Genomic DNA, 18,060 nt, shown 5'->3' with positions numbered 1-18,060 from the left:
TAAAGCCCTTTTTACCTTCTCTCTCCGTCGATGACTGATTCCAAACACTGTGATTCCAAACACTCAATACCTCATCACAACACTTCGTCTTCTCAGATTTGCCTAAAAGCTAGACTGTGAGATTAATTTATGCCACCATTAGCTGCAGATCCTAAATTTAGACGTATCATTTAACTACACTTTCAAAATCTGTATGGATGCTACTGCTTGGTTCAACCACAATTCAGGGGTCCTCATTCCTGAGCTTCTGACTATGACCTGCAAAGATACACTCTTGATAGTGAGGAGGGGAGAACATGGGAAGGAACAGGCTCTTCCATCCCCTGTTACTCATCCTCCAGGGTGACAGTTGACAGTGTGCTTATCTCCCCTGCAGTCCATTTCTGCAGTCCCTTCTCCCTTCCTTCCCCTGTTACTCATCCTCCAGGGTGACAGTTGACAGTGTGCTTATCTCCCCTGCAGTCCATTTCTGCAGTCCCTTCTCCCTTCCTTCCCCTGTTACTCATCCTCCAGGGTGACAGTTGACAGTGTGCTTATCTCCCCTGCAGTCCATTTCTGCAGTCCCTTCTCCCTTCCTTCCCCTGTTACTCATCCTCCAGGGTGACAGTTGACAGTGTGCTTATCTCCCCTGCAGACCATTTATGCAGTCCCTTCTCCCTTCCTTCTCCTGTTACTCATCCTCCAGGGTGACAGTTGACAGTGTGCGTATCTCCCCTGCAGTCCATTTATGCAGTCCCTTCTCCCTTCCTTCTCCTGTTACTCATCCTCCAGGGTGACAGTTGACAGTGTGCTTATCTCCCCTGCAGTCCATTTATGCAGTCCCTTCTCCCTTCCTTCTCCTGTCATTGCTGAAGAATGCTTGATAACACCCCTGCCCCATTCTCTCTCTTTCGCTCTATCAGGGCACGAACAAACGTGCTCCCACACACACAAATGAACAAACAAATGTGCACACACACATATGCACACACTTCCCAGCAGCCATTTCTCCCCTGGCCTTACACACATGTTATCTACACTGACACACTATCTTTCCTCTGACCCCGTCAGTGTGAGTGACGACATTCACTTTGCCCCTCATTCATCCTTTCTATCTCTCTCTCTCTAGCACTCACTCTATGAAACATGATTATTATAGTAACACTTATTGTATTGCCAATCCCTCTTAAAAGGTTATAGTTCAACCCTGTAAGTCACAATAATGACAAACGGTGCAGATTATTGATCAGCCAAGTTGACTTATTCTGTTCCTCCTTTATTAATGTCTGGTCAAACAAAATATGAACAGGATTCAAACCTTAACAATTGAGCCTACATGCACAGCGTTCACCGTGAATATGACCTCCGCGAATGTAGGTAAAATTCATTTATTTAAAAACTGCAAAGTTGGCTTCCAGCGCGCTGTGCTGGGAATTGAATCCTGGCCGAAATACTTATACAGACCATTATAGTCCAATTGTCCTAGACATTCTCTTAACCTGGACATTATGCGCAACCTGCTATTTCATGTACATGCTCTAATCATCTGAGAATATAAATGTAACGGAGCCAGCATGGTCAACAACTATCAGCACTGTATAGGCTACTGCACATCACATCCATAATACATAATCAGCTACACCGAGCAAAGGCCATTCATATACAGTCACAGTATTCCTTATTTTGTGTTTATAAAATGTGAAGTGTAGTCAACACAATGGCTGGTTTGACTAAAGAGTTTACCCATGGGTTTTCTCAACAAACCAACTTACAACCTACAGATATAGGATCTTAATTTGATCACCCTGTTCTTGCAGGACAGTTCATGCACAGCAGGAAATGCAAACGTATAGTGTATTCAAGGTTTAAAAAGGCTTCTAAAGTTTGTAACGTGTACTTGAAAATGTCAGACTTAACTTGCCCTAACAAAAAATGTATCACCCCCTACAAAAATGTCCATTAATTGTAATCCACACAATAATTCACATTTCCTGTTAATGCAGGATTATTTTCCCACTGCAGGAATATTGTCAAATTAAGATCCTGCATCTGTAGCAACATGTTCCAGGTCCCAGCCAGAGTTACAGCTCTGGCCAAGACATTGACTCTCTACCTCTCGTAGAACAGCAGGTGGCCTATAGTCAGCATGAGGCTGTGATGTCCACTGTGATGGGCTTTCTTCTCTATGTTGGAGATCTCTATATTGAGGGATCTCTATGTTATGTTACAGTCTAGAGATATCTATGTTAAATATCTATATACTTTATTGTGGGATCTCTTTGATAACTTAAGGCTATAGGCAGTTCTATGTTCTAGGTAGGCTTCATGGTTCCCTGGTGGGGAGCTATTTGATCTAGGTTGGACCTGTGGTTTTAGGTTGGCCCCTTCATGGTTCTAGGTTGGCCCCTTCGTGCTTCTAAGTTGGCCCTCATGGTTCTAAGTTGGCCCTTGTGGTTCTCTGCTGAATCTCTTGGTCCAGCTCCTGGTTACGTCTCTGGGCCTCGTCTCGGCTGTGTTCCGCGTTCCTCAGCCGGATCTCCAGAGCGGACACACAGCGTTTCTCTGCGTCCAGGGCTGACTGCAGTTCTGCTACTGTGGCACTCAGCTCTTTGTTCCTCTGCTGCAGGCTGCATGAGAGGGGAGAGATATTATTTATGAATGCAGAGTATGTATTGGTCAGTGTGTGTGTGTGTGTGTGTGTGTGTGTGTGTGTGTGCGTGCGTGCGTGCGTGCGTGCGTGCGTGCGTGTGCGTGCATTTATGTAATAATCTTACTAGTGTTTACATTTTGTCCTTTCCAATAAGATAGTGTCTGCGTCTCAAATAGCACCCAATTCCCTACAGTACATCATGTAAGGCATAGGGTGCCATTTAGGATGCAGACAGTATTCTTACCCCCATTATACAGACCTAGTACTGAGGTGCTCTGAGTTTCCCTGGCTGTCCTCTTGCTGGTCAGCCTTGCTGTCTGGTTGGAGGGCTGAAGATGGAACCACAGCTGTACTGGCCTCTGTCTTCTTCTCAGGGGTCGTGGACAGAGACTTTTGCTGGGGGTCATTGCTGGGTTTGGAAGAGATGGCTGTGATGTCATCATAGGTGACTGTGATGTCACTTCCTCTCCTGGCTGTCCCTCTGTCCTCCCAGTCCTTTTGGGCGCCTCCGAACAGAGACGTCTTCTGCAGGTCCAGGATCTTAAAGATGTCCTCTGAGAGAGTCTTCTCTCCATTCTCCTCGCTGCTCTCCTGGATGCGGCTCCAGCGGTTCATGGCCTCCAGCTTGCGGGCCCTCCCGCTCCCAGGGACAGGGCAGTTCAATGTAGGCATGGTCTGGGTGCGTTTGCGGGGGCTTCCAGACAAGGGGTCCAAGTCTGAGGATGAGAAAGGGTAGTGGGGCTGCTGGGGGATGGAGATGGTAACTGGCTCGGCCCCCAGGGTGTCTGTGTCTTCCTCCTCCTCCTCTGGAGACTCTGACTGAAAGCCCTCACACTGCAGGGACATAGAGGATGTGGAATATAGTATAGACCACAAAACTAGAATGAGAGAATATATTTATATTGTTTAGCTTTATGCAATGCTTACTGGTATAATGTATCATACTATATTACTCACATTACCACATTCACAGTATGAAACAATAGGAGAGCTTCTTTAAGGTTATATCCTAAATTGTGCCCTATTCCCTTTATAGTGCACTACTTTCGATTAGGTCCATATGGGCTATGTTTGAAAATGTTATGTTGTTACCTCAGCAGACTCCCAGCCCACAAAGCTGCGTGGAGCACTGTTCTTCTTGCTCTCACTCTTCTTGCTGGGGGGTGAAGGAGCCACGTCTTTAGACGGAGGAAACAGAGCCTCATGCTGTCTGATCATCACTGTCATCAACTTCTGGATCTGAGGAGTCCCTGGAGGAGACAGACAAGTATACAGTCTGTTAACACACAAACACTTCTGAAAGGTAAATCCAAATCAAATCTAATTTTATTTGTCACATACACATGGTTAGCAGATGTTAATGCGAGTGTAGCGAAATGCTTGTGCTTCTAGTTCCGACAATGCAGTAATAACCAACAAGTAATCTAACTAACAATTGCAAAACTACTGTCTTATACACAGTGTAAGGGGATAAAGAATATGTACATAAAGATATATGAATGAGTGATGGTACAGAGCAGCATAGGCAAGATACAGTAGATGGTATCGAGTACAGTATATACATATGAGATGAGTATGTAAACAAAGTGGCATAGTTAAAGTGGCTAGTGATACATGTATTACATAAGGATGCAGTAGATGATATAGAGTACAGTATATACGTATACATATGAGATGAATAATGTAGGGTATGTAACATTATATTAGTTAGCATTGTTTAAAGTGGCTAGTGATATATTTTACATCATTTCCCATCAATTCCCATTATTAAAGTGGCTGGAGTTGAGTCAGTGTCAGTGTGTTGGCAGCAGCCACTCAATGTTAGTGGTGGCTGTTTAACAGTCTGATGGCCTTGAGATAGAAGCTGTTTTTCAGTCTCTCGGTCCCAGCTTTGATGCACCTGTACTGACCTCGCCTTCTGGATGATAGCGGGGTGAACAGGCAGTGGCTCGGGTGGTTGTTGTCCTTGATGATCTTTATGGCCTTCCTGTAACATCGGGTGGTGTAGGTGTCCTGGAGGGCAGGTAGTTTGCCCCCGGTGATGCGTTGTGCAGACCTCACTACCCTCTGGAGAGCCTTACGGTTGTGGGCGGAGCAGTTGCCGTACCAGGCGGTGATACAGCCCGCCAGGATGCTCTTGATTGTGCATCTGTAGAAGTTTGTGAGTGCTTTTGGTGACAAGCCGAATTTCTTCAGCCTCCTGAGGTTGAAGAGGCGCTGCTGCGCCTTCTTCACGATGCTGTCTGTGTGAGTGGACCAATTCAGTTTGTCTGTGATGTGTATGCCGAGGAACTTAAAACTTACTACCCTCTCCACTACTGTTCCATCGATGTGGATAGGGGTGTTCCCTCTGCTGTTTCCTGAAGTCCACAATCATCTCCTTAGTTTTGTTGACGTTGAGTGTGAGGTTATTTTCCTGACACCACACTCCGAGGGCCCTCACCTCCTCCCTGTAGGCCGTCTCGTCGTTGTTGGTAATCAAGCCTACCACTGTTGTGTCGTCCGCAAACTTGATGATTGAGTTGGAGGCGTGCGTGGCCACGCAGTCGTGGGTGAACAGGGAGTACAGGAGAGGGCTCAGAACGCACCCTTGTGGGGCCCCAGTGTTGAGGATCAGCGGGGTGGAGATGTTGTTGCCTACCCTCACCACCTGGGGCGGCCCGTCAGGAAGTCCAGTACCCAGTTGTACAGGGCGGGTCGAGACCCAGGGTCTCGAGCTTGATGACGAGCTTGGAGGGCACTATGGTGTTAAATGCCGAGCTGTAGTTGATGAACAGCATTCTCACATAGGTATTCCTCTTGTCCAGATGGGTTAGGGCAGTGTGCAGTGTGGTTGAGATTGCATCGTCTGTGGACCTATTTGGGCGGTAAGCAAATTGGAGTGGGTCTAGGGTGTCAGGTAGGGTGGAGGTGATATGGTCCTTGACTAGTCTCTCAAAGCACTTCATGATGACGGAAGTGAGTGCTACGGGGCGGTAGTCGTTTAGCTCAGTTACCTTAGCTTTCTTGGGAACAGGAACAATGGTGGCCCTCTTGAAGCATGTGGGAACAGCAGACTGGTATAGGGATTGATTGTCCGTAAACACACTGGCCAGCTGGTCTGCGCATGCTCTGAGGGCGCGGCTGGGGATGCCGTCTGGGCCTGCAGCCTTGCGAGGGTTAACACGTTTAAATGTCTTACTCACCTCGGCTGCAGTGAAGGAGAGTCCGCATGTTTTCAATTGCAGGCCGTGTGTATGGTCAAAAAACTGCAGTGGTATTGTCCTCAAAGCGGGCAAAAAGTTATTTAGTCTGCCTGGGAGCAAGACATCCTGGTCCGTGACTGGGCTGGTTTTCTTCTTGTAGTCCGTAATTGACTGTAGACCCTGCCACATACCTCTTGTGTCTGAGCCGTTGAATTGAGATTCTACTTTGTCTCTATACTGACGCTTAGCTTGTTTGATAGCCTTGCGGAGGGAAAAGCTGCACTGTTTGTATTCGGTCATGTTTCCAGTCACCTTGCCCTGATTAAAAGCAGTGGTTCGCGCTTTCAGTTTCACGCGAATGCTGCCATCAATCCACGGTTTCTGGTTAGGGAATGTTTTAATCGTTGCTATGGGAACGACATCTTCAACGCACGTTCTAATGAACTCGCACACCGAATCAGCGTATTCGTCAATGTTGTTATCTGACGCAATACGAAACATGTCCCAGTCCACGTGATGGAAGCAGTCTTGGAGTGTGGAATCAGCTTGGTCGGACCAGCGTTGGACAGACCTCAGCGTGGGAGCTTCTTGTTTTAGTTTCTGTCTGTAGGCAGGGATCAACAAAATGGAGTCGTGGTCAGCTTTTCCGAAAGGAGGGCGGGGCAGGGCCTTATATGCGTCGCGGAAGTTAGAGTAACAATGATCCAAGGTTTTTCCACCCCTGGTTGCGCAATCGATATGCTGATAAAATTGAGGGAGTCTTGTTTTCAGATTAGCCTTGTTAAAATCCCCAGCTACAATGAATGCAGCCTCCGGATAAATGGATTCCAGTTTGCAAAGAGTCAAATAAAGTTCGTTCAGAGCCATCGATGTGTCTGCTTGGGGGGGAATATATACGGCTGTGATTATAATCGAAGAGAATTCTCTTGGTAGATAATGCGGTCGACATTTGATTGTGAGGAATTCTAAATCAGGTGAACAGAAGGATTTGAGTTCCTGTATGTTTCTTTGATCACACCATGTCTCGTTAGCCATATTCCATACGCCCCCGCCCCTCTTCTTACCAGAAAGATGTTTGTTTCTGTCGGCGCGATGCGTGGAGAAACCCGCTGGCTGCACCGCCTCCGATAGCGTCTCTCCAGTGAGCCATGTTTCCGTGAAGCAAAGAACGTTACAGTCTCTGATGTCCCTCTGGAATGCTACCCTTGCTACCCTTGCTCGGATTTCATCAACCTTGTTGTCAAGAGACTGGACATTGGCGAGAAGAATGCTAGGGAGTGGTGCACGGGAGTGGTGCACGATGTGCCCGTCTCCGTAGTCTGACCAGAAGACCGCCTCGTTTCCCTCTTTTACTGAGTCGTTTTTTGGGTCGCCGCATGGGATCCATTCCGTTGTCCTGGTTGAAAGGCAGAACACAGGATCCGCGTCGCGAAAATCATATTCTTGGTCGTACTGATGGTGAGTTGACGCTGATCTTATATTCAGTAGTAAACATATAGTGAGGATAAAGAAACCATTTGTTGATATAAAATCAAATCAGGTTGTATTTGACACATGAGCCGAATACAACAGGTGTAAACCTTAGCGTGAAATGCTTACTTACAAGCCCTTAATCAAACAGTGCATCATGATTTGTATTTATTGTAGGTCAGTAAGGTCAGTTGGTCATGGCATCAAGCCGCAGCAGTATGTGATAAATAAAAGTAGAATAGAATACTACCCTGTTACAGTATGCACTAAGAGGATGCTGACAGTCTGGTCTCACCCGTCATCATAGTGATGGGGTCCTCGATCTGGGGCTTGAGCAGATTGATCCCAATGACCGTGGCCAGGTTTTCAACACTCATCTTGTTCACCTTGGAGTTTTGCTGCACCTCAAATAAGAACCTGCAAAGAGAGGTTATGCAGCAAAGTCAGTCACACCAAAAATATGTACTAATCAAACAACAAATGCTGTATGAGCAAGCTATAGATTAAATATTACAGTGTAGTTATCAAATTGCTTTTCAAATGTTTTGCAAGGAGCTTCAAACTACAGGTTCTTGAATTGAAGTTCAATCAATTACCCCCTGATCCCCCTTATCCCCCTGATCCCCCTGATCTTTGGTTGTGTGACTGTAAGCTCACCTGCACATGTAGCTGAGGAGGTTATAGTTGGGTCTAGGAAGGAGGGTGATCTGCTTCTCCAGTCTTTCACGACCCTGAGCAAAGAGAGAGTTAGTAAGGCAAAACATTGATTCAGTTGGCCTACATAGGCTGTGTTTAAACAGGCAGCCCAATTCTGATATATTCTTCACAAATTGGTCTTTTGACCAATCAGATGAGCTCTGAAAAAGATGTGACCTGAAAAGATATGGTGTGATTGGTCAAAATACCAATTATTGGAAAAAAAGATATGAATTGGGCTGTCTGTCTAAACGCAGCCATATAGTAATTGTGGCACAGTTGACAGAAATAGAGCTAAATTACAAATTTTACCGAAAAACTTTTTTTTAATGAATATTTGGCTAAGGTCTTCGTTGAAAGGAAATCAAAACACTCTGATTCAGTACATACTCATTTTAGAACACTTGACAGAAATAGAGCTAAATGACAAATTGTAGCCAAGAGAAAATGTTTATTTATAAGAATAATGGCTAAAGAATTAGTTTGTATTTATTCCTTTACAAGTTGATAGAAACGGTCCTAAATCACAAATTGTAGTGCAAAGGGTTTATTTATGACAACATTTGCCTAAGGTCTTCATTTAAGTAAATATGAGTTCCTACTGCAGCACCGTTGGGGTCCAGCATGGGGCTGCAGTCTAGGAAGTCTTGGTACTGTGTCCAAGGAACCACTGGCTCAGGCAGATCCCTTAGGTACAACTTCAACAACGATGCTACTGTGTGGACATCTGTGTCACTGCAGGGCACAAATCAGTCAAACAGTGCATCCTGTACACAGGCTATACAAGCGCAGCCACACACACTACCGCACATACACATGCACACACACACACACACACACACACACACACACACACACACACACACACACACACACACACACACACACACACACACACACACACACACACACACACAAACATACAGTCGTGCTGAGTGTATTGCTATTTTGTGTTGAATCCAGCTACAAAACAGTTTGTCCCCGTTTTCATTCATTTTGTCAATAGAGAGTTAAGCGTGAGCAGAAGGTTCTTATAAGACTGTTCACTGTGATGTTGACTAACGTTGCACTCCTCTTCTCTGTCAAGTTGGACAGGATGTGGTGTAAGCCACAGAGCACCGAGAGCAGAAGAAGTGTATCAGGCTTCTCTGCACTATCATGCTGACTGCATCTCTCTCATGTGTCTATGCAACCTTTAGAGACAGTACCCCATCTGCAATGATAATTGGTTCATTTGAGTTTGTATAAAAAGGGTGTAATAGTTATCTGTTTGTATGTTGGGGCCCTAGCTCTGAGCCATCTCACCTTGGGAAGGAAGGTCTCTCTCCGGCGTTGAAAGCGTCCCTGAACTGTTTGACGGTGTTGTCTTGTCCCGGTAGTCTAAAGATGCCCTCCTCACTCAGTCCATGTTCTCTGATGAATTCAGCACACTTCTGCACCAGGACGGGCACCATGTGGGAGCCAAACCGCTGCTCATAGGTCACAGTATCACCCAGGCTCTTGCCAAATATCGCTGATGGGGTAAGAGAGCAGTTAGAGTAAGTCACACATTTTTTGTGCTTGAAATACTATCAACTTTTATGATGCTGATAAAGATAGCACCTCTATCTAACTGCCTATTCGCATTCTCTCAATCTGGAGAATCAAAAACACAGTTTCTCAAGTTGTGGGTCGAGGCTCGAGACCCACTGGTCTGGTGGGTAGCGGTGGCAGGCTCCTCATGCTTTGCGACCACGTAGGCTTACTGACCCGTGGCTAGAAACATTTGTATGGTTTATGTCATGGGCCCGAAGGCAACTCCAAAAAAGAGTTCTCGAACCAAAAGTCAAGGAAATAAGTTCAGATGTTACACTAGAGCCCTGCATTTTTCCTGATCATGTGATCCAACCAGGAAAAATATATCCTAGCTATACGTTGTTTTTCCTGGTCAAGTACCTTGATCAGGGAAATCTCATGTCTCTAAATATGTTCAGCAAGCTATCTGTACCTCCACTAGAGGGTGCTCCAACCACCCTGCGCAGCGTGCGGACCCACTCATCCATCTCACTGTGGGAGTTGGCCATGAGAATGTAGGGGCACCGCTCCCGATCACCACTGCTGCCTGGAATTCACAGAGATACAGAGAGGGAATGACCCTCCAACACACTGGGATACATCATACATAGATGGGTCTTTAGAGAGAGAGAGAGTGAGAGATGGTGAGACAGAGGGACAGAGAGAGGGTGAAAGAGAGATAGAGAGATCAAGGGGAAAAGGGAAAGAGAGAGAGAGAGAGAGAGAGACAGAGCGAAAGAGACCAGAGACAGTCTTCTGCTTACGCGGCATGATCTCAAACAGGAATTTCCCTGGGTCTTCTTGGTTCAGTGGGAGCTCATTTACTTTGCTGAACCTCAGTTGGATCACTCCCTAGGGACAGAGGGGCAGACAGGCACTGACATCTTAGTAAATAACACATATATGCTACAGGAAACACAGGAAATTACTTCAATAAAGATGGAAACATGCTAACTGAATATTGACAGCAGTAGTGTTGTTTGGATGCTTAAAGGTCCCTGAGTTTTTCCTAACGATATGACCTGTTCAGGAAACGCCATTAATGGATAGCTAGTGCCCCCTCTCTCACCTGGACACTCCCCTCCTTTTCGTCTTTATGGTAGGTCAGTGTGCTCCCTCTCAGGACAAAGTAACGCAGCTGCCAGTTCTTCACGATGGACCTCTGTTTCCTCAGCCAGCCGGCCTTCAGTGGCCTCTCCATGGAGGTGGTGGTGGAGCCGGGCGAGCCTGACCCAGGGCTGCCCTCTCCAGGCATCACACTCTTAGACCGCGCTGCAGCAGAGTGGGAACAAACACACATTCTTAAGAGACTCTTTACTAAACACAGGCAGGATGTCAACAAGGCTCTCAACATCCGTCAAGTCAGGTCTTCCTCTTTTATTGATTTGAATATGCATCAATCTGACATTTGCAGTAGATAGAAGTCAGTGTGTGTGGTTGTGTGCAGGGCTGCAGGCTGACAAGTGTATTTTTGTCCTCCTTGTGTGTGGTGGCCTGGCAGGATACAGCTGCCTCAATCTGACCTGCTATTGTAAATTATAGCTGTGATTGTTCAGTGGATGGAAAGTAGCAAACAACAAATACCCTGGGCCTTCAACAGTAAAGTGTACTAGAGGAAAGAGCAAATCAGGAACAATAATACAGTATGGTCTCAACTTAGCCTGGTCTCATAGACTAGACTCATTTTGTATGATATGTTATGTTTGGTATGGTTACATAGCACAGATGGTTACTGAAGGAGGGTGGTTGGTCAGGGTGGATGGGTAGGCGTATAACCTGAACATCTGGCAAACCAAAAGTTGCTAACGTTAGCCTGCTAGCTTTTGCAAATTCGTAACATATATTATATATAAAATAATATGAATTGTAATTCATAACACATCATACGAAATGGGTGATGAACATCCACAAATGAATACATACCATATGAAACAAGGTTGAGTCATTTGTCCATGTTTGGGTTTCTTTACCCTTTACTAAAAGGCCATCCATTGCTCAGCAACATCCTGAGTGTCTTAGTCGTCTGTGTTTGATATCAGAGGAGAACATGAGAGAGAGAAAAATAATCGTATGAAGAAAGGATGGAAATGGAGGTAAAGTTGCAGGCTACGTGTCACACCAATAACGTTTGCCTGCCAGAGTGCTTTGCGAACCGAGTGCAAACTGATTTTATATTTAAAATCCCACGACAAAATGTCAGCAAACTGCTGAAAGATCAGCAGATGAACTGGAGATCCACATTCAGTGGGATGTGTGACTCAAAGTCAGTGGGGAATCTTGAGGAACTTCTTTTAAAATGTTTATTTTTATTTTTATGTATGCTCTTTTGATTTCATTGCTTCCGTTTGTGTTGGAAAGCTAAGAGTTAATACTGAAGAGAAAAGAATATCTAATCAGGAATTTTCTTTGGTGGCCTCTGGGGAGAAAAATCTCGCTAGTTCAGTCAGCCACTGGCTAGGCTTTCAGAAGCTGGAGAGAAGGACTCTGCCATTCAATTGTATTAGACAGTGGAATGAACCAATCACATTTAGACTGGGAAAGGGTGGTGTCGTTTAAAATAAAAAAGGCCTTCTGGAAGGCCTAGACATGTCACTATTGACTGGGAGCCAATAGTGAGCAGTAGCCTAGTTTTCCCATGCTTTTGTTTGACAATGGGGTGGCTGTAGCAGGTGTTATCGAGGAGGATGTCTTGGCTAATATGTTGGCATTGCCCTTATCAAGGCTAACTTTCTATGAGAAGTTAAATGTTGTGCAGAGGGTGTGGCCAACACCAGCACTGCCCTGATTGGTACAATGTGGAAAGAGCTTTGAAAGGCATTTTCAAGCTAACAATTATGAGCGCTATCCATGGATGACCCGGTGTGAGTAAACCAGGAAACTGTTCTGCTGGGATTGTCTACTCTTCAGAACCTACAAAACGTCAACCTGGGCCAGTACTGGTTTCAAAGACCTACCCAATTTTACGAAGTCAACTCTGCACCACCAAGACTCAACTTCACACCTGCAAGCTACGGTGAGTTCAAAAACATTTGGGGGCACAAGTGTAGACATTCAGCTTAACAAACAGCTGCGTAGAGACTCTTTCTCACAACGATGAAGTCAGGCCGAACAGGGAGATTCTGGCCAAAGTAGGCTACGTGGCACAGGATGGAGAGAGAAAGCGACGGACGGAGTGACACAGACGGTGGCACCATAGGTTTCCGGAGAGATTAGACTGATTGCAATCGAGAGCTACTGCATCATCACTGGATTGGAGAAACACTTCGAAGGCCCCTACCTAGAAGTCAGACCCTTTGGTCAAAAGGCTCTGGATGAACCTTGGCTCTCACACAGGGATGTATGAGACACAACACCCTCTGGAACGATGGACACAGACCTTTGAGGAACTTGTCAACTAGACAGAGGACCTCCTAGACCCAATAGACCCATTGAACCAGAAATAAATGTTCAAATTCTCCATCAAGCCCAGCTGTTTTACGTCAAGTTGAATAATGTTAAATGAGTGAGACTTGATTGAACTGTGCAGCACTCACAGGATTATGAAGTTCCAAATGATCTCAATGACGTTCTGAAGAAAAAGTGAATGTTGAACCCTAGTTAAATAAAGGTAAAATATTTTTTTTTAAACCCTAGATACCAAGGATGCATCCCAAATGGCACCCTATTCCCTATGGGGCACTACTTTTCACCAGAGCCCTATGGGCCCTGGTCAAAAGTAACACACTGAATAGGGTAACAACTTTAGCAGTTCAAATGACAGAACACACTTGCCCCAGTCAGCTGTGTAACTGTACATTTCAATTATGTGTATATATTTCGTATGCCTAGCTATGGAATGCCATTGACTTTCATAGTGTACTGGTGTAAGGAAAAATACAGTAGTGATGTAGAGAAGTACAACAGGCCTTCTCACATGGTTTCTCTCTTTCTCTCTCACACACATACACACACACACTAGTAGTGTGCAGGTCAGCTGTTTGTTCACCCACACCCGCCCGCAATTGCTGATAACCCATCTGCAAACGCCCCACTATATGTGATAAAGTGAAAATCTGAGGCCCACACCTGATCCTAACCCGCTAACATAGAAACTGTTCTGTAGGTCACAGTCAGAGACGGCAGAAACATTTCTGGACAGGGGGTCCAGATTCTTTGTTGTTGCCTGATTTAGATGTGTTTCTGCTTATCATTTCCAACATTTTGTTAGGCTATTTGTTAGTCAACTTGTCTATAATTAGATACATGCAGCTTCTCTTCTGTCATACAGTATGTTTCCCTATTAGCCTGAATAAACACTTGCTCACCAGAATAACGTCATAAATCGGTAGAATAAATTATTCAATATACTAGTTGACATCGGTAACAAAGGTCTTTAGGGAGAAAATGCTAAAAAATCTGAAAATAATTTCTGTGCAAGATTTCCAAATGACATCAGTTTGACCAGTTGTAAGGAAATAGAAAGCTGTGAAAATTGTGAAAAAGCTGTCTCATTTGTGTACCGCCTCATAATCATCACATACAGACTCTTTTACCATTTCACCAAATAGTTCCCAAATATTACTTTTATGGCCTCTGTGGATCGATATGAACTTTTTCTGCCCGTTGGAATGTAGTCTATTTGACGTGTGTACAGCTTAGGCTTATAGTTTATAGCTATGCCAGATAGCCTAAAATAATGAAAGAAAAACCTCAATGTAGTCTATAGATATAAATTGCACAAGAATGATACATTTATGGATTTTTAAGTTGTAGTTTTCTCTTTATTCAACCCGCCACCCACCCACCCTTCATCACACAATATTTCATGACCCTAAACCTGCCCACCCCGTAGATATAACCGTGGGGATGGCAGGTTATGAGTCAACCCACGCATCACTAACATATACACACACTAATGAATATATGAAATAAAATAAAATATCTATGTCCATATTGTCCATTAATTTATATTGAATAGACCATATGGATAAAGAGAAAATAGCCTAATTAATGAAAAAGGGATCTAATCAACAATGACATAATAGACCATTAACTCTGCAGCTCTTCCAACTATTGACTTTTTTCACAACTGCCACCACAAAGACATATGACATAGTAAAATAAATAAACGGGTGTCAAAATATAAAGGATATTTCATGCTGAAACCCAACGGAAATACCAAAGGTATTCACTAAGTTGATGGGTTATATTTAGGATCATGTTTTACAGCTTTGTCATTCATTAAAAAAATATTTAAATCATTTTATTTTGTTAATTTACAAATTTGACATGTTATGACAATTCCATAAAATCCTATATTGGTAAACTTCCAAAGTTACTGGTAATATACCCTTCCTTTGCAAGCCTACTCACAGCTACTGTTCTGGCATTTCATCAGCTTCCTGCTGAAAGCACCACAGAGCACAGAGGAAATCAAAAACGCCTTACTGCCACTGGAGTAGCAGAAACCCCCACAGCTCTGACGAAATTAGCTCTCTCTGCCTTATGGAAAAATGTGTAGAATTGCATGAGATTAGCTATAAAACTACACATTCCTCTCTGCCCCATGGCAAAATGTGTAACAGCAACATTTTCTTTCAGCCTCATGGAAAAATGTGTACAATAGCATGTGAATAGCTATAAAACTGCTAAATGTTTCTCTTTGGCCCATGGCAAAATATGTAGAATTGCAGGAAATGATCTGCTAATAATGTAATAACTTTATCATTTATAATGTAATACATTGCCAATAATGTAATAAATATGCGGAATGCATAACGCCTCACACAGAAAGCGCCGCAGGTCCTAATTCAGGCACTTGTCATCTCCCGTCTGGCCTACTTCAACTTGCTGTTGGCTGGGCTTATCCAGAATGCTACAGCCCGCCTAGTGTTCAACCTTCCCAAGTTCTCTCATGTCACCCCGCTCCTCCACACACTCCACTGGCTTCCAGTTGAAGCTCCCATCCTCTACAAGACCATGGTGCTTATCTACGGAACAGCAAGAGGAACTGCCCCTCCTTACCTTCAGGCTATGCTCAATCCCTACACCCCAACCTGAGCACTCTGTTCTTCCTCTGGTCTCTTGGGCCTCCCACCCCAGCACCAGCTCAGCTCAGTTCAAGCTCTTCTCTGTCCTGGCACCCCAATGGTGTAACCAGCTTCCCCCTAAAGCTAGGACAGCAGAGTCCTTGCCCATCCTCCGAAAACATCTGAAACCCTACCTCTTCAAAAGTTTCTTAAATAATCCCACAGCACCCCCAATCGCACCCCCCACCCCACACACAGTTGTGAATTTAAAAAATAAATAATATTACATTACAAAGTGGATAAAACAAAACAAGTTAATCAACAGTGTAATAATTTAAACCACTAATAACCATTCATTAATGGGATGCATATTAAGTGTTACACACTTGAACACTTTTAATTTGCATCCATTGCCACAACAGACTTGCAAAGGGTGTTACTATTGCACTTCCATTCAAACATCCAGTGTCATTAGAGAGAAAATACAACAATCATCCATTTGAAGACACACCTTGCAGTCATGTGTAGCCAAATTCTAATGATCACAAAAATATTCAAGAGTTTCAATCCTCCTTATCTCCGGGTTGACCAGGCTACTTTGACTTACAGAGTGGAGATCGAACCAGACTCATGTCAGACAGACAGACAGGCAGGCAGACTCACCGATTCACTCACTCACAGACTGATTGACTGATTCACTCACTCACTCACTCACTCACTCACTCACTCACCCACACTTAACCCATAGATGTGGTAAACAGGTCAATCGAACTCGACCAAAACAATGGATTTGCCAAGGAAACGCATGGGGGAAAGGTCCGTGGGGGATATATCCAGTCTCCTCATTGCCTCCCAGCCAAATTGGCCAACATTTAGGCTGTTTATATGTGTATTTCACACTATGTTGAGGTAAAAATCAGTGTCTAATGCTTATATGGATGTCAACACCAGCACATGTTTATGTCATCGTTACCAATCAATTGCATTGACCACCACCGATTTCTGTATGCTAGCTATGCTAACCAGCTTATACAAACAGGGGTTAGCATTAGGCAGTCACTGCTTCTAAACCTGAAAAGGGACAAGTTCTACATGTTATAAAGTGAAAACAGCCAAATATATCCAAATCAGACTTAAGTAACCACATTGTGGGCCTGTTACGATGCATAAATCATGACGGATTTGACGGATATCTATTTTGTTAAATCCGATTTGTTGAGTACATGAAGCATTTTAATTAATACAAAGTTGCCTTCATGGCTCCATTTTGACATATGTTCTATAGATATGACAACATGTTGGGATTATCTGTAGTATCTAAGTGTGTTGGAATTCAAATGAGAAAAAGATGAGTATGGCCCCTCCAACATTAGTCCACTGGTTTAATGAACTGTCCAGTTATAGTCCCTTATTAATATCAAATAAGGATTCAGGAATGTGGTATGGTGTGTAGTCAATTACTGAAGCATGACACTTGATATGCATTAAAAAAAGACAGTGAATTTAGTTACTGTATTTTTTTTATAGGATACTGTTTTAACCCACTTCATAATATCATAATTTACTCAATAAATGATTGCCAATTTATTACATTATGCTTATTATATGATGCTGAGGTGCACCCAGTATAGCATACTAAAACTGTAAATACAAGTATCCAAGTATTTTCACTGACTCATGTTGATGACAACTACAATATTCCACTGATAGTTATAGCATGAATTAATTAGCATGGTTATGTACTGTACTTCTGTATTCACATGGACTCATGCACTGTTATAGGTGCACCGCCCCACCTGTAATCAGGTGTACGATCCTGCTGGAAGCCAAGGCCGTGGACCACAAACACTGCTAAACACACTAATTATAACCAAGTCTGAGAATAACATTGCCACAGTCAACCTCATGTTACACCCACAGGTCCAGTCTCTTTACCTAGAGGCCTGTTACACACACATTTGTACACTAGTGTACAATGCAACTGATCATAGAACAAACCTACTTACACAAATGCAATGACACCTAAGAATAGCTTTATGTTCAGTTTAACAACCAGTAACTTACCTATTTTGGCGGTTTCAGCTTTGAGGGTGCTGAAGTCCCAGTTCCGAGGTAGCTTGAGAGACATTCTCCCTCCTTCATAGGAAAGGTCAGTGTCTCACTTCACAACACAAATGCACACACGTACTCACATACACACAGCACACACACATCCATTAAGGGTTTTGTTGTAAATCTCCTGTCTGCCAGTCACACTAAAACTGTTCTGTATCTGACTTCCTACTTCCTGTATAGATATTCATCTTTTTTTTTTTCAAAACGTTAAAACATATTGTTGCTTGTCCCTTTCTACTTCTCTGTAGATACATGTTCTGCTATTCTAATGGTCCACTGTATGTTCTCCTATCTCCATGTAGGTAATAGCATTAGGTGCTCCATGATGGAAGGTTTCAAATGACCTAAAATTCAAAAGTGTCACTAAACCATTGGTCTCCTTGCCTTCTCTCTCAGGGGAAGT

General features: G+C 43.9%; 1 protein-coding gene across 2 annotated transcripts; it reads right to left on the bottom strand.

Annotated features, from left to right (window-relative positions):
• Positions 1–1,234: 1,234 nt before the first annotated feature.
• Positions 1,235–18,056, bottom strand: LOC115140244 (rho GTPase-activating protein 25-like). Of its 2 annotated transcripts, XM_029678485.2 has the most exons (12): positions 17,607–18,055; positions 11,458–11,557; positions 10,604–10,806; positions 10,299–10,386; positions 9,968–10,081; positions 9,286–9,493; positions 8,583–8,715; positions 7,942–8,015; positions 7,580–7,701; positions 3,722–3,879; positions 2,889–3,463; positions 1,235–2,606 (listed from the first exon to the last, which is right to left on the bottom strand). In XM_029678485.2, the coding sequence occupies exons 3-12, from the start codon at positions 10,787–10,789 to the stop codon at positions 2,408–2,410; spliced, it is 1,857 nt and encodes a 618-aa protein (XP_029534345.2). In that variant the 5' UTR covers positions 10,790–10,806; positions 11,458–11,557; positions 17,607–18,055; the 3' UTR covers positions 1,235–2,407. The 2 variants fall into 2 exon arrangements, with proteins under 2 accessions (XP_029534345.2, XP_029534344.2); XM_029678484.2 differs by lacking the exon at positions 11,458–11,557 and having other exon boundaries at positions 17,607–18,056.
• Between the last annotated feature and the right edge of the window lie 4 nt (positions 18,057–18,060).

This window comes from Oncorhynchus nerka, linkage group LG13 (assembly GCF_034236695.1).
Source record: "Oncorhynchus nerka isolate Pitt River linkage group LG13, Oner_Uvic_2.0, whole genome shotgun sequence".
NCBI classification, from domain to species: Eukaryota; Metazoa; Chordata; class Actinopteri; order Salmoniformes; family Salmonidae; genus Oncorhynchus; species Oncorhynchus nerka.
The sequence above is the reverse complement of the archived record's forward strand: the minus strand, read 5'-3'. Positions and strand labels throughout refer to the sequence as shown.

Excerpts from the sequence above, each read along its gene's own strand:
- LOC115140244 (XM_029678484.2), bottom strand. The coding sequence starts at position 17,670 with ATGTCTCTCAAGCTACCTCGGAACTGGGACTTCAGCACCCTCAAAGCT. Across the intron at positions 10,387-10,603 it reads AAAAGGAGGGGAGTGTCCAG|GGAGTGATCCAACTGAGGTT; the intron begins GTGAGAGAGGGG and ends CTCTGTCCCTAG. Across the intron at positions 7,702-7,941 it reads CTCCTCAGCTACATGTGCAG|GTTCTTATTTGAGGTGCAGC; the intron begins GTGAGCTTACAG and ends CTCTCTTTGCAG.